Source organism: Sciurus vulgaris (assembly GCF_902686455.1).
Source record: "Sciurus vulgaris genome assembly, chromosome: X".
NCBI classification, from domain to species: domain Eukaryota; kingdom Metazoa; phylum Chordata; class Mammalia; order Rodentia; family Sciuridae; genus Sciurus; species Sciurus vulgaris.
Window position 1 is genome coordinate 90973825 of NC_136471.1, and position 14181 is coordinate 90988005.

The 14181-nt window shown below is 36.3% G+C and overlaps 1 protein-coding gene across 3 annotated transcripts in view; it reads left to right on the forward strand.

The window, feature by feature from the left end:
• Positions 1-14181, forward strand: part of FAM120C (family with sequence similarity 120 member C) — a 113239-nt gene that overhangs the window by 85950 nt on the left and 13108 nt on the right. For 2 of the 3 annotated variants that reach the window (XM_079123768.1, XM_079123765.1), the window contains exon 11: positions 11248-11362. In XM_079123768.1, coding sequence (XP_078979894.1) covers positions 11248-11362 — 115 coding nt within the window. Of the gene's footprint in view, positions 1-1114; positions 2459-11247; positions 11363-14181 lie in introns of those variants that run through there. The other variant, XM_079123766.1, reaches the window with a different exon arrangement.

Here is a 14181-nt window from a genome sequence, read left to right on the forward strand (position 1 = left end):
TTCCTCCATTCCTTAATCTTATAAAACTAGAAATAGTTTTAAACCCCTCCCCACAAGAAAGCAGGTAGACACTAGCATTTGCTGTAGTCCCAGTTTCTCTAGAGACTAATATAGGAGAATTGCTTGAGTCCTGGGCCAGTCTGGGCAATATAGCAAGACCCAGGCTCAAAAAGATTAAAACAAAAGGGGAAATCATATTACGTTAGATTGGAAGTGTAGTTCAACAGGTAAACACTAAATTGGATATAAACAAAGTAAAGAATAGAGAAAACTCAACCCAGAAGTTTTTTTTTATTAATAAAATTGTCATGCCTTTACTTAGAGTGACCAACTGAATAAAAGACAAACTACTAATAAGGAATGGGAGGGAGGCATTACTACTGGCTTAAGAGAATATTATGAACAACCATATGCCAACAAATTAAGTCGCACATGGAATTGACAAATTCCTAAAAAATAAATCACAAATTACTGCCATTGAAAAAGAAACAAAATCTGAACACAAATATAATGAGTAAAGAGCTTAAATTTGTAATTAAAAACTTCTTATAAAGTTAAGACCAGGTCCAGGTGGCTTCACTGATTAATTCTACCAAGGATTTAAAGAATTATATCCAATCTTTTACAAATTCTTCTGAAAAATGAAGGTGAACACTTGCCAGTTCAGTTTGGCAACTATTACCTTGAAATCAAAACAAGACAGACATCACAAAGTTATAGAAATATAGTCCTTATGAGTAGTAGGTACAAAACTTCTCAACAAAACAGTAGAAAACCAAATTGAGCAATGTATAAAAAGGGTTGTAGAGCATGACCAAATGAAATTCATCCCAAGAATGTAAGATTTGTTTAACATAGAAATCAATAAACATAATAAACCATATTTACAGAATAAAAGACAGAAATTATATGGTGATTTCAATAGACAGTAAAACATTTGTCTAAATCCCATTCCCTTTCATGTTAAACACACAAACACAACAGAAGGGAACCTTTTTATTTGATAAAGGCCATCTATGAGAACCCCACAACTAACATTCTACATTTTGACGGAAGGTTCTCTGATCTTTTTATTTTATTTTATTTTTTTAATTTATTTATTTATTTTTTGCAGGGGGAATGTACTGTTGCTTTACACTGAGCTACATCCCCAGCCCTTTTCATTTTTTAAATTTTGAAAGTCTCACTAAATTGTTCAGGGTCTCATAAAGTTGCTGAGGCTCAAACATATGATCCTCCTGCTTCAGCCTCCTGAGTTGCTGGATTAAAGGCAGGTGCCATCACACCTGGCAAGAGTTTCTTAATAATGGAAACAAGACAAGGATGTTCATTGTCACCCTTCCTATTAAACATAGTAGAAATTCTGTCCAGCTTAAGAGAAAGGAGCCTTTCTATTGTAGGCACCAGTGTTTGTTGTCAAAATAGGCAACTTCATGAAACCCGAGAAGGTGGAGCTGGTCCTGGCCAGATACTACTCTGTATACAAAGCCATCAAGAAGAATGCTGACAGTGGCACTTCAGACTGCCCTTATAGCCACGCTCTCTAGTGGCTGGAATTGATCACTATTCTCAAAAAGGGGCAGCTGCCATGGGCAAGAAGAAAACTGCCTACAAGTCAAAGATCAAGTTTTGAGAAAAGTTTGGAACTACTATCACTTCATGTCTACAAGGAACCCTGTGGAAATCCTTTTGGGCAAAGTTATCATTGAAAGCCAGGTGCAGTGGCACAAACCTGTAATTCCAGTGGTTTGGGAGGATGAAGCAGGGGGATTGCAAGTTCAAAGCCAGCCTTAGCAACTTAGCAAGAATGTGTTTCAAAAAATAAAAAGGGCTGGGGATGTGGCTCAGTGCCCCTGGGTTCAATACCCAGTTCTAGTATATGTATACGTCATCAACAAAAGTGTCTTTGAGGATCCTGTTCTTAAACACAAGAAATGATCAGAGGCCAAGTTTAATTTTGAAAAAGGGTACAAAGATGGGCAAGAACAAATAGCTCTTTCAGAAGCTGCGGTTTTAAATGTTCTTTTGTTCAGTCACTAAAAATTTTTTAAAAACTCCTGGAACAAAAGAAATAAAAGGCATAAATATTGTAAAGGAAAAAGCATGGGACATGATCTTTTATGTAGTTTATTCTATTGGTTAGATTTCTACAATATAATGCCAGAAATGTAAGGCCAAAAGGAAAAAATATATTGGACTGGATCACATTTTTAAACTGCTGGAAGCAATAGTGCAACATAAAACCACAGCTACTGTAAAGGGAGAAAATATTTGCAAACCTCATATTTGATAAGGACCTAGTATCCAGAAAGAGTTCTTTAGAACTCAATGAAAGACAATTCAATTTCTAATTTTTATCATTTTATAAAAGCAAGAATTATACATATTAATGGTATACCATTTGATATTTATGTAAATTGTATAATATTTAAATCAAGCTAAATTTATATATCTACTCAAACATCTCATTTTTTAATGAAAACATTCAAAATTCTGGGGTCTTTTGGGTTTTTTTTTTTTTTTTTTTCTTTTTTTTTTTTTGTGGTGCTGGGGATTGAACCCAGGGCCTTGTGCTTGCAAGGCAAGCACTCTACCAACTGAGCTATATCCCCAGCCCTTTTTTTTTTTTTTTTTTTTTTGATACTGGAAATTGAACCCAGAGGCACTTAACCACTGAGCCACATTCCTAGTACTTTTCATTTTTTTGTTTTGAGACAGAGTTGCTTAGGACCTCGGTGAGTTGCTGAGGCAGGCTTAGAACTTTGGATCCTCCTGCCTCAGCCTCCTAAGCTGCTGGAATTAGTCATGGGTCACTGTGTTTGGCTCCTTCTAGCTTTTTGAGATAATATGGTACATAATTGTTACCTACAGACAAAATATTTGAATAAACATTTCTCCAAAGAAATGCAAATGTCCAAAAAGCACATGAAGAGATGATCAATGTCATTAATCATTAAGAAAGTACAAATCAAGGGGCTGGGGAGATAGCTCAGTCGGTAGAGTGCTTGCCTTGCAAGCATGAGGCCCTGGGTTCAATCCCCAGCACCCAAAAAAAAGAAAGAAATTATAAATCGGTACAAATCGAAACCACTATGAAAAACTAGTCAACACCCATTATAGTGGTGAAAACCTAAAGGACAAACAAGTGTTGGCACAGAGGTGGAGAAATTGGAACCCTTATACATTGCCAGTAGGAACATATGTCTACACTAAAACATGTTTATAAATGTTCAGAGTTTTTCATAGTAACCAAAAGTGCAGATAACTAAATGTCCATAAACTGATGAATGGGTAAACAAAATGTCATATACCCATGCAATGGAATATTATTTTGTTATAAAATGAAATTAACTGTTGGGTCATGCTATAGCATGGAGATGAACCTGGATAACATCAGGATAAACGAAAGACCAATCACAAAAACCGTATATGATTCTATTTATATGAAGTGTTTGGGACAGGCAAATCAACATGTACAGATTAGCAATTACTACGGGTTTGGGTGAGGAGTAATTAGAGTATTTGCTATTGTATAGGGTGTTTTTTTAGGGGTAATTTCAATTGTCTAAAATTAGAAAGTGGCAAAGGTTCTGCAAACCTGTGAATTGTATAATTTTAATACATGAATTGTATGTTAATTTTATTTAAAGTTATGGGAGAAAAATAAGGTGAAATAAATAAAGAACTAACCAAAGAGTAAGAGAATTTATTGCTACCAACTTGTCTTACAAGAAATATTAAATGATGCCTTTAAGACTGAAAGGAAATGACACCAAAGGAATAAATAATTACCACCTACAAAAGTAATTATACATATATATATAAGCATGTTTTTTGCATTTAACTTATTTAAGGCAATTAGTAATATAAAATTATGTGTTAGTTTTAGAATAAAGGTAAAAATATGCATGACTATGGAGGAAGAGAACAATATTGAAGCAAAGTTTTTACTGAAAATAGTTCAGTATTAATTTGAAGTAGCATGTGATAAGATACATATAGTGTTCCACAGTGCAATCACTATGAAAATAACTAAAAATGTAGTAAAAAAACCAACCATAGAATTAGTATTTTATATCATAGAATATCTCTTTAGCACAGACAGTAAAAAGAGTAACAAAAGATATGTGACCTATAAATCTAACCATATCAATAATTATATAAAAAGAAATAGATTAAACACTCCATTCAGACTGGATTAAAAAGGTTGGATATGCTGTGTACAAGAGAAATACTTTAGATTCAAAAACAAATAGGTTCAAAGGGAAAAACTGAAAAAAGTACCATATATGCAATAACCATATAAAAATTGTAATGGTTGTACTAATAACAGACATAATAGATTTTCAGAAAGGTAATATTACTATGAACAAATAAGAACTTTTTATAGTGATAAAAGTGTATTCATCAGGATTATACAATGGTTATAACAATATGCAACCCTAATTACAGTGTTCCATTGTTGAATTTAGTATGATGATGAACAATGATGCTGAATAATTAATTTATACCCTTACTTTACTCAGCACACAATAATTACTCAGAGTGGATCACAAACCAAAATGTAATCATTTAAACTACAAAATTTATTGAAGAAATGGGAAAATGTATGGAGTTTGGCAAAGATTTCTTAGATTAAAAAAACCAGAATGCAATCCTATGAGTATATATATCTGTGTTGGATTTGATCAAAATACAAAGCATACTTGCATTTCAAAAGCCACCATTATGAAACTGAAAAAGGAAAACCATTGCTAGGCACAGCTGAATATACCTATGTTATCAGCATTCAGGAAACTGAGGCAGGAGGATGAATTCAACCCTAGGCAATTCAGAGCCAGCCTGGGCAACATAACAAGACCCTCTCACAAAAGAGGAAGGAAGGAGAAGACAAGATACACACTGGAGGAATATTTACAAATCTTGCATCTGATTAAGAACTCCAGAACATACAAAGAACTCTTATAGCTGGGCATGGTGGTGCATACCTGTAATCTCAGGCTGCAGAGGCTGAGGCAGGAGGTTTGCAAGTAAGAAACTCAGCAAGACCCTGTCTCTAAATAGAATATAAAAATTATGGCTGGGGATGTGACTCAGTGGTTAAGTGCCCCTGGTTTCCATCTCTGGTACCCCCAAAAAATAAAAACAACTGACAGCATCTGTGCCAAAATGCATCAAATTAAAAAGACAAATGAGAATGTAGGGAAATATTTGGGCAGGACAGTGTGTTAATATTCTCTCTATATAAGAGCATTTTAGCTCAATGCTTCCTGATACTATGTCCCTAGCTGCTTTCCTCTGCCATACCCTTTCACCAAGACGTTCTGCCTTACCTCAGGCCCAGAAGAATGCACTCTATGGACTAAGACCTCTGAAACCTTCAATTTTGGTGATCAGATGCCAGGAATGCAGGTGCCAGGAACAGGTCCAAACACGTTTCCTGGTGGTTACTCTGGGTACCCAGCATATTCAGACAGCTGTTCTTCAGCCGATGACCCTATTTGGACTTACTTCGCTTATATTGGTGGACAGGATGGTAAAGTGGATGCTGAAGATCTTCAGAAATGTTGGACACAGTCTGGAATTAGTGGAGCTTATTCCCCCTTCAGTTTGGAAAACTGTAGAATTGTGCTTGCCATGTTGGATGGAGATTACAGAGGGAAAATGGGATTTAATAAATCAGGGAGCTTTGAATAGCTCTTAATTCCTGAAAACAGAACTTCATGGCCATCAGCCAAGACTGAAGTGGCACAGTAGCGCTTAAGAAGTAGTCAAACCATTGTTATCATGGGTTATAGGTTGAGTGTTAACTGCTATTATTAAATGTTATAGTAAGCATGGCAGAATTTTTTGATGATTACATCACTCGCCGTGTGAAGATTTGAGCATTGACAACCTTTTGTAGGAGAAAAGACTACTTGCAACAAGAGTGTGTGAACTTCATTTATGATGATTTTTTTGCAGTGTTTCATATTAATTTGCATGCCTAGTATTTGAAAGCTAAAGAAATACTATGAATTCTTAATGCTTGGAAGAAATGAACTGGACTAACTTAAAACTTTTGGAGTGTTTTCTGTTCCTACTTGTTAAACCTTTTCCCTTACTAGGTGTTTTTACTTGAATCCACAGTTCAAAGGTATACACACACATACACATATGCATATATAGATATATACACAGATATATATTTTGGGGGGTAAAGGTATCACTTTGCAAATATCTGCATACTTATAAAATATTGGTATAGAGTTAATTGGTGTAAGATATTCTTAGCCTTCATTTTTAACAATGAAAACCTAGAGGAATGTGCTAACACAATACATTGTATAAGAAGCCAAATGATGAAAGCCTAGATAAAAAATATTTATGCTCACCTGAAGGTTACAAACTGTACTTTAGAACTTTTTTTGTAGATGTGGGTGTTTGAGGGCCAGCTAGAAGGGAAAGTCTGGATTTTGTTCCATCTTTGTAGTAGGATTTGTTCTTTGATCACATAATCAAAGAACATAACCTTATGGATTTTTGCCTGTGAAGAGGAAAATTGCAGTCCTAAATTTTTTCCCTAATTTGAATATATAGTGAAATAAAACTATAGGAGGAAAGAAAAGTCTTCTTTGAAACCAGAAGCCCAAAAGGGTAAATGATATTCTTATTGTTAGTCTTTTTGTTATTGTAATCAAAATACCTGACAAGAACAACGTTGAGGAGAAAAAGTTCATTTGACTCACAGTTTCACTGAATTCAGTCCATGATTGGCTGACTGCATTGCTATGGGCCTGTGATGAGGCAGAACATCGTTGATGGCAGAAAGGCATGGTAGAAGAAAACTACTCAGCTCATGTCAGCCAGGAAGCAGAAAGAGAAAGGAAAGGACCAGGGACAGATACAGTCCCCAAAGTCATATACTCAGGACCTATTTCCTCCAGCCATTCCCTACCTGCTGATAATCATCACCAACAACCATTCTTTTTTTCAGGAATTGAATTTAGGGGTACTTGGCCACTGAGTCACATCCCCAGCCCTACTTTGTATTTTATTTAGAGACAGGGTTTCACTAAGTTGCTTAGCTCCTAGCTATTGCAGAGGCTGGCTTTGAACTCACCATCTTCCTGTCAGCCTCCTGAACTGCTGAGATCACAGGAGTGTGCCACTGCACTGTGCCCAGCTCAAATTTTTAATTATTCAACTGGACTAGTCCACTGAAATTAGTCCAGGAGCTGAAATTACAGCCCTCGTGATTCAATCATTTCCTAAAAACCCAATCTCTGAACATGATCCAAAAATAAGAAAAGTGGTACACATAGAAACTGTCCTGGAAAGTCAGAGGAGTCTGAGGATGCCCACTCTCACTTGAGCCTCTGTGACTTTTTTCTGCATGTCTGCCTCACGGGTCTGTGCTTCTCTTAGCTTAAATTCTCAAGACTGATTGGCAAGCCACAGATTGGTTTGACTTGGATTAGTTGTCCACCCCTTGTTCCAATAGCTCTCATTATTATATGAAAAGGATTTAGATTATCTGAGAAGAAGGAATAGAACAGGTAAATTAACCGATATGTCTGATAGACATGGACCAGTTTCAGAAGTAAATAAGAGTTTGGAAAAAAAGATGCAGCCTCACATTAGCAATCAAAGAATATTTTGCCTATTAAATCATCAAATATTAAAAGTAATGATCCAGGGAGGTGGGAGGGAGGCAAGAATGGAGAAGGAGGAGCTGTATAGAAGGAAAAGAGGGGTGGGAGGGGTAGGGGGGGAGGAAAAAATAACAGAATAAATCAAACGGCATTGCCCTATGTAAATGTATGATTACACAAATGGTACGCCTCTACTTCATGTACAACCAGAGAAATAAGTTGTACCCCATTTGTTTACAATAATAAAAAAAAAGTAATGATCCACGCTGACACACTGCTGGGGCTTAGGATGTAAATTAGAACAAATAGGTCTGTATTGGGGATTGAACCCAGGGGCACTCTACCACTGAGCTACACCCCCAGGCCTTTTTATTTTATTTTTTATTTATTTATTTATTTATTTATTTATTTATTTATTTATTTATTTATTTATTTGCAGTGCTGGGGATCAAACCCAGGGCCTTGTGCTTGCAAGGCAAGCACCCTACCGACTGAGCTATCTCCCCAGCCCCTTTTTATTTTTTATTTTGAGAAAAGATTTCACTATGTAGCTGAGGCTAGTCTTGAACTTGGAATCCTCCTGCCTCAGACTACTGAGTAGGCACACCTGTGTCACTGTCCTCTCTATTATAATCTTTTGAGATGCAGATGGTACTATTCCATTCTAGAGATGGGCAAACTAAATCACCTAGAGGTTAAAGGTGGTTGCTCAAAGTCACATAGAAAAAGTATAGTGGAACCTCCTTTAGAGCCAAAGATGCTAACTTCCAAGTTTTTATTCATTTCTACTACATTCTATGAACATTAAAGTCCTTAGCAAGGTTTTTAGAATATCGTGCATTTACTAAATGTTTCTTGTATGAGTAATTTATAGTGTGCTACATATAATAATAGAATGTCATACTTGTACATACGATGCTTAATAATGTAACCACTACTAATAGTAAAGATGTCATCTTGTCCTTGAAATTGAGGAAGTTCTTGGGAAATAAGTAATGGTATAGTTTTGCCATAGAAAATACCAGAATTATATAATTCAGAAGATAGTGTATTTAATAGCTATTATTATTTTCTACTGTCCCATTTTTAAGTCTTATGCTCCTCTGATTCATTGGCCTTCATATTCTTTGTGTCCTAATATATTCAATACTTGTTGAATGGAAGTTCTGGCTCAAAGATGGATCTTAGGATTCCCATCTGAATATCCTGACATTGACACAATTGTTTGAGAAATATTTATTGAGCACCTAATCTGCCCTTTATTATATTAAGGTTAGAGAGACATTTCAGATTTCAAATTAAAATTAAAGTATAGATCAAACCAAACAAAAAGCCCCAGTCCCTAGGAAACTAAATGTTTCCTCCTCTGTGGAGCTTTCTCTGATTCTGCTAGGTACATTTAGTCAGTCACTTTCCTTAGAGTACCCAGAACAATCTATAATCTCAGTTGTATTAAATGTTCTGTGAGCTTGCCTGTTTCCCACACTTTACTCCTTTAGGTCAGTTTTTCTTACGTAGCATTTAAGATGATACCATTACAATTCTGCTTGGAGGATTTGCTTTTGTTGAGGTTTTTGTTTGATTTGTTTTGCATTCAGTCACTCCTCCAATAAATATTTACCAACACCTGCTCCATGTCATGTACTATACTAGCAAGTTTGTATTAAGTAAGGGTTAATAAACAGAGACAAGCAAGGTCCTAGACCTCATGGGAACCCACATGGGTACTTGAAAAGAATATGTATTCTTTGGACAAAATCAACCAAGCATTTAAACCACATTTATTCCATTAATTAGATCGTCTGTGACTTTAAATATAGGCATATTTGGGGGCTGGGGATAAAGCTCAGTTGATAGAGTGCTTGCCTCGCATGCACAAGACCCTGGGTTCAATCCCCAGCATCACAAAAAATATATATATATAAGTATATTTTACATGTCAGCTTGATGGTAACAGTCTTCTACTTAATTGTATTCATGTTCATTTTCTTCTGTTAGTGTTTTGCATCTTGCCAATAAACTAAGATGAAAATTTTTTAAATGAAAGAATGGTGAAAGTTGGGCTGGGGTTGTGCCTCAGCCAATAGAATGCTCACCTAGCACATGTAAGTCACTGGGTTCAATCTTCAGCACCACATAAAACTAAATAAAATGTGTCCAACTACAACTAAAAAATATTTAAGAATAAAAGAATGGTGAAAGTTAAATTGAAGAATTACAGAATCAAAAAACTACATTAATAGCGGATACAATACAAGGCAAAAAGCATTGTAAATAAGTTGATATTTATAAAAGGTAAGTTACAGATTACATGCTAAATAATACAGCATCAAAAAATATAAAATAGGTCATAGCCAGTCATAGTGCAGCACACCTGTAATCCCAGCAGCTTGGGAGGCTGAGGCAGGAGGAAGATGAATTCAAAGCCAGCATCAGCAAAAGTGAGTCAACAAGCAACTCAGTGAGACCCTGTCTCTATATAAAATACAAAAATAAGGCTCAGAATGTGGCTCAGTGGTCAAGTACCCCTGAGTTCAATCCTTAATATGAAAAAAAAAAAAAAGAATTCTTTGGCATGTTTTGCCATCCCAAAATCATCCCAAAGCTCAGAGGAATAATAGTTTGGGCTTGAAGAAACAAATACTTGTATATTTTTTCCTCTCTATCTCTCTCTGCATTCTTAGTGTCTAAAACAGTAAAGCATATTCAGTTCATGAATATTCAATTCAAATACTCATCCGTGAGTACCTATTTAATTAGTGGATTGTCTATCTTAGAAAATGGCCCCATATCATCCATCCAAATGCCCAAGCTGGAATTTTAGGAGTCTTAGACTCTTCCCTTCTTCTCACCCCCTACCCATAAAACCCATTACCAATTGCTATGGATGTAGCTCCGTGGTAGAGCACTTGCTTAGCATGTGGAAAGCCCAGGGATTCATCACCAGCACTTCAAATTTTTTAAAAAATCCACCATTGAGTCCTATGGATTTATTTCCTTAATAGCTTTTGAGTTTGTCACCTGGCTCACTCCTTCTCTTCTTCTGGTGTCTTTGTTCAGTCCCTCTCTGGCCACAGATTCAGTCACCTCCTAACTGGTATCCACGCCTTTTGACTCTTTCCCTCTGAGCCAATCAATACCAAACCAGTTAATATCACTCCAAACATGCTTAGCTACAGCACTATTGAACAGGTACATTTTGGCAATTCATGCTGCTATGCCTTCACATACTCTTCAGTCAGCCTAGAACATCGTTTCCTAACTTTTGTCTCACTAAATTCTATAGGCCCCTTGGAACTCGGCTCCTGCTGACTTTTTCAGGATGCTCTCCCTCATTCTTAGAGTTATAAGACTCTTCTGTGTTCTCAGAACCCTGTGTGTTTTTCTCTCTTGATACTTAACACACTGTCCCGTCATTGCTGATGTACAATCCTATCTCCTGTACCACCCAGACTATGTATGATCAAATGCAGAAATTCTACTTCATTCTTTTGAAATTGCCAAAACCTAGCCTAGGGTCTGGTCCATAATAGGTTTCAACTTAATAAGTGGTTATGTGATGAATATAATATATCAGGTCTTGTGGCCTAATAATAATACTTTTATTTTCTAGCTACATGGTTCAGTGGCCTGGTGGCCGAATCCTGCATCGCCATGAGCTTGACACCTTCCTTGCACAGGCAGTGTCTACCCAACTTTATGAACCAGATCAACTCCAAGAACTCAAGGTGATTTGATTCTACCTTTATTTAACTTTTTTCCCTTATAAGTTCATGACTCTATTGTAGGTTTTTTTCCTCCTGGAACCAAGGGCGGGGCAGGGGATGAGTTCTACAGGTAAGTGATTGACTTACCTTAGTCAGATGTACAAAAATCTATTAGTAAAATCAAGAGATGCCTGCTATATACTACCTTCAGGCCCAGCTGGTTTCCGTAGTATACTACCTTCAGTACTGATGGATGAAAATGGATAATAAAGATGGATATTGTACAAGGCAAATAAATCATGGCCCATAGACTATGTGTCTCTTTTTTTGAAAAAAAAAAATAAAATAAAATAACATTTTGGCCAGGCACAGAGGCACACATGTAATCCCAGTGGCTTGAGAGGCTGAGGCAGGAGGATCACAAGTTCATAGCCAGCCTCAGCAACTTAGCTCTTCTGTCTCTAAACATAATTTAAAAGGGCTGGGGATGACACTCAGTGGTTAAGCACTGCTGAGTTCAATCCCTGGTACCAAAAAAAGAGTTTTTGTTTGTTTGATACAGGGTGTCACTAAGTTGCTGAGCCTGGCCTTGAACATATGATCTTCCTGCCTCAGCCTCTTCAGTTTCTGGGATTACAGGTGTGCACCACAATGGCCAGCTCTGACTCTTATAAGAAATACAATAGAGGACTTACCCTGGTATCCCTGCTTATTTCTGAATAAATATCCACCCCCTTTTTATAATACATACTGGGTATTAGGGGGAATTATAGAAAAGCATGAGGAAGAAAATAAGTTCACCATGTAACTGAAGGCAGTAAAGCATGGGTAAGATAAAAGTTAAGCTCTCAAAGCAGGCTGCCTTCAGTTTGAATTCTGGCTTCATAATCTCCCAGCTATGTGAACTTGGACAGGCTACTTAAAATCTCTAGCTTCAGTTTCCTTACTTGTAGGATTGTGAGGATATTAAGTAAAGTAATCCACGTAAAACACTTAGAACAGTCTCTTGCATATTTTAAGTACACAGTACTCAATAAATATTGCCTACCAATGCAGGGTACCCCAACTCCTGACTTAAGTAGCCATGTTTCTTTGAGGTCCTAAGGTAAACTAGAAGATCAAATGCAATAAGATTTATAAAATTGAGCTGGGCACATTGATGCATACTTGTAGTCCCACTTACCTGGGAGCAGGAGGATCCCTCTGAGCCAAGGAGTTTGAGACTAGACTGGGTCACAAGGAGACCTCTTCTCAAAAAAAAAAAAACTTGGGTGTAGGGGTGTAGCTCAGAAGTATAGCACTTGCCTAACATACAAGAGGCCCTGGGCTCAATCCCCTGTACCAAAAAAAGAAAAATACTTGTAAATTTTTAATTTAAGTTCAGCACACTGGTGTATGCCTATAATCCTATCTACTCCAAAGACTCAGGCAGGAGGCTCATAAGTTTAAGGCCACCTGGGCAAATTAGTAAGACCCTGCCTCAAAATTGAAAAAATTAGGTGTAATGGCATATCCTAATGGTGTAATCCCAGTAACTGGGGAGGCTGAGGCAGGAGGGTCTCAAGTTCAAAGCCAGCTTCAGCAACTTAGTGAGGCCTTAATCAACTTAGGGGAAGTGACTCAGTGGTTAAGCACCCCTGGGTTCAATCCCTGGGACCAAAAAAATTTATGAAGATTTGGGGTGTAGCTCAGTGGTAGAGCTCTTGACTAACATGTAAGGCTGTGGATTCAATCCCCAGTACAACAGCAGCAAAAATCTTAATTTAAATCAGGTCAACTATGGGAAAGAAGCAATCATCCTAAGACAAAAATTGTTTCCTTTTTGTAGTAAATGTACTGTTGCTGCATGGTAGAACAGCTCCTGATACCCAACCACATATAGCAAGCACCTGTAAATACTTCCCTTTTTCCTATTGAAGTCATCTAACACACCAACTTAAGATAACAACTGTGAAAAATGTTGATGTTTTCTTCCAACAGTTTTTTTGTGTATGTGGTGCTGGAGATTGACTCTTCTAGTCTTTGTCACGCATGTGATGTTGCTTAAGTAATTATACCCACAGTTTCCACATATGCATCTATACTGAATGGATAAACTTTATTTCTTGTCATTATTCCCTAAACAATATACTATAACAACAATTTACATTGCATCTACATAATATTAGGAATTATACATAATCTATATGATATAAAGTATATGAGGGTATGTGTAGCTATATGCAAATACTAATGGGAATTGAGTATCTATGAATTTTGTTATCTTGGTATGGGAACCAATTCACCAGTGATACCAAGCAATGACTATATTGTTTTTTTCCCATAATATGACGTAAATTTTCTATGTGTTAAATTTTTTAGTAAATATTTTATCATATGGATGTATCATTTAATTATTATAATGTTAGTCATTTAATTGTTTCCAGTTTTCCCCAGTTATATGTAAAGTTATAGTTAGCATCTTTATGCATAGAATTTTATTCATATCTCTACATCTTAGAATAGATTCTTAAAAGCAGATTTTCTGAGTCAACAAATGAACATTTCCCAGATTCTTGATATGTATTGCTTAATTGTAGTATACAGTCATCATCAGTTTTATGAGAGTTCCCATTTATTCACTGCTTCCTTGTCAACATCGAGTGTTCTTTTGGTTTTTGCTTTTTGAAATTTTTCTAATTTAATGAGCAAAAAAGGTATTTCAAGTTGGTGTATTTTTAACCTTATATATTTCAAGTCATCTCAGTGACAGACATAGATAAAAGCTAATTGTGCATTCAGAGGTCTGTATTAAAAAACAACATGTTCAAATTAAACTCCAAGAATTAGCATGACAGAGA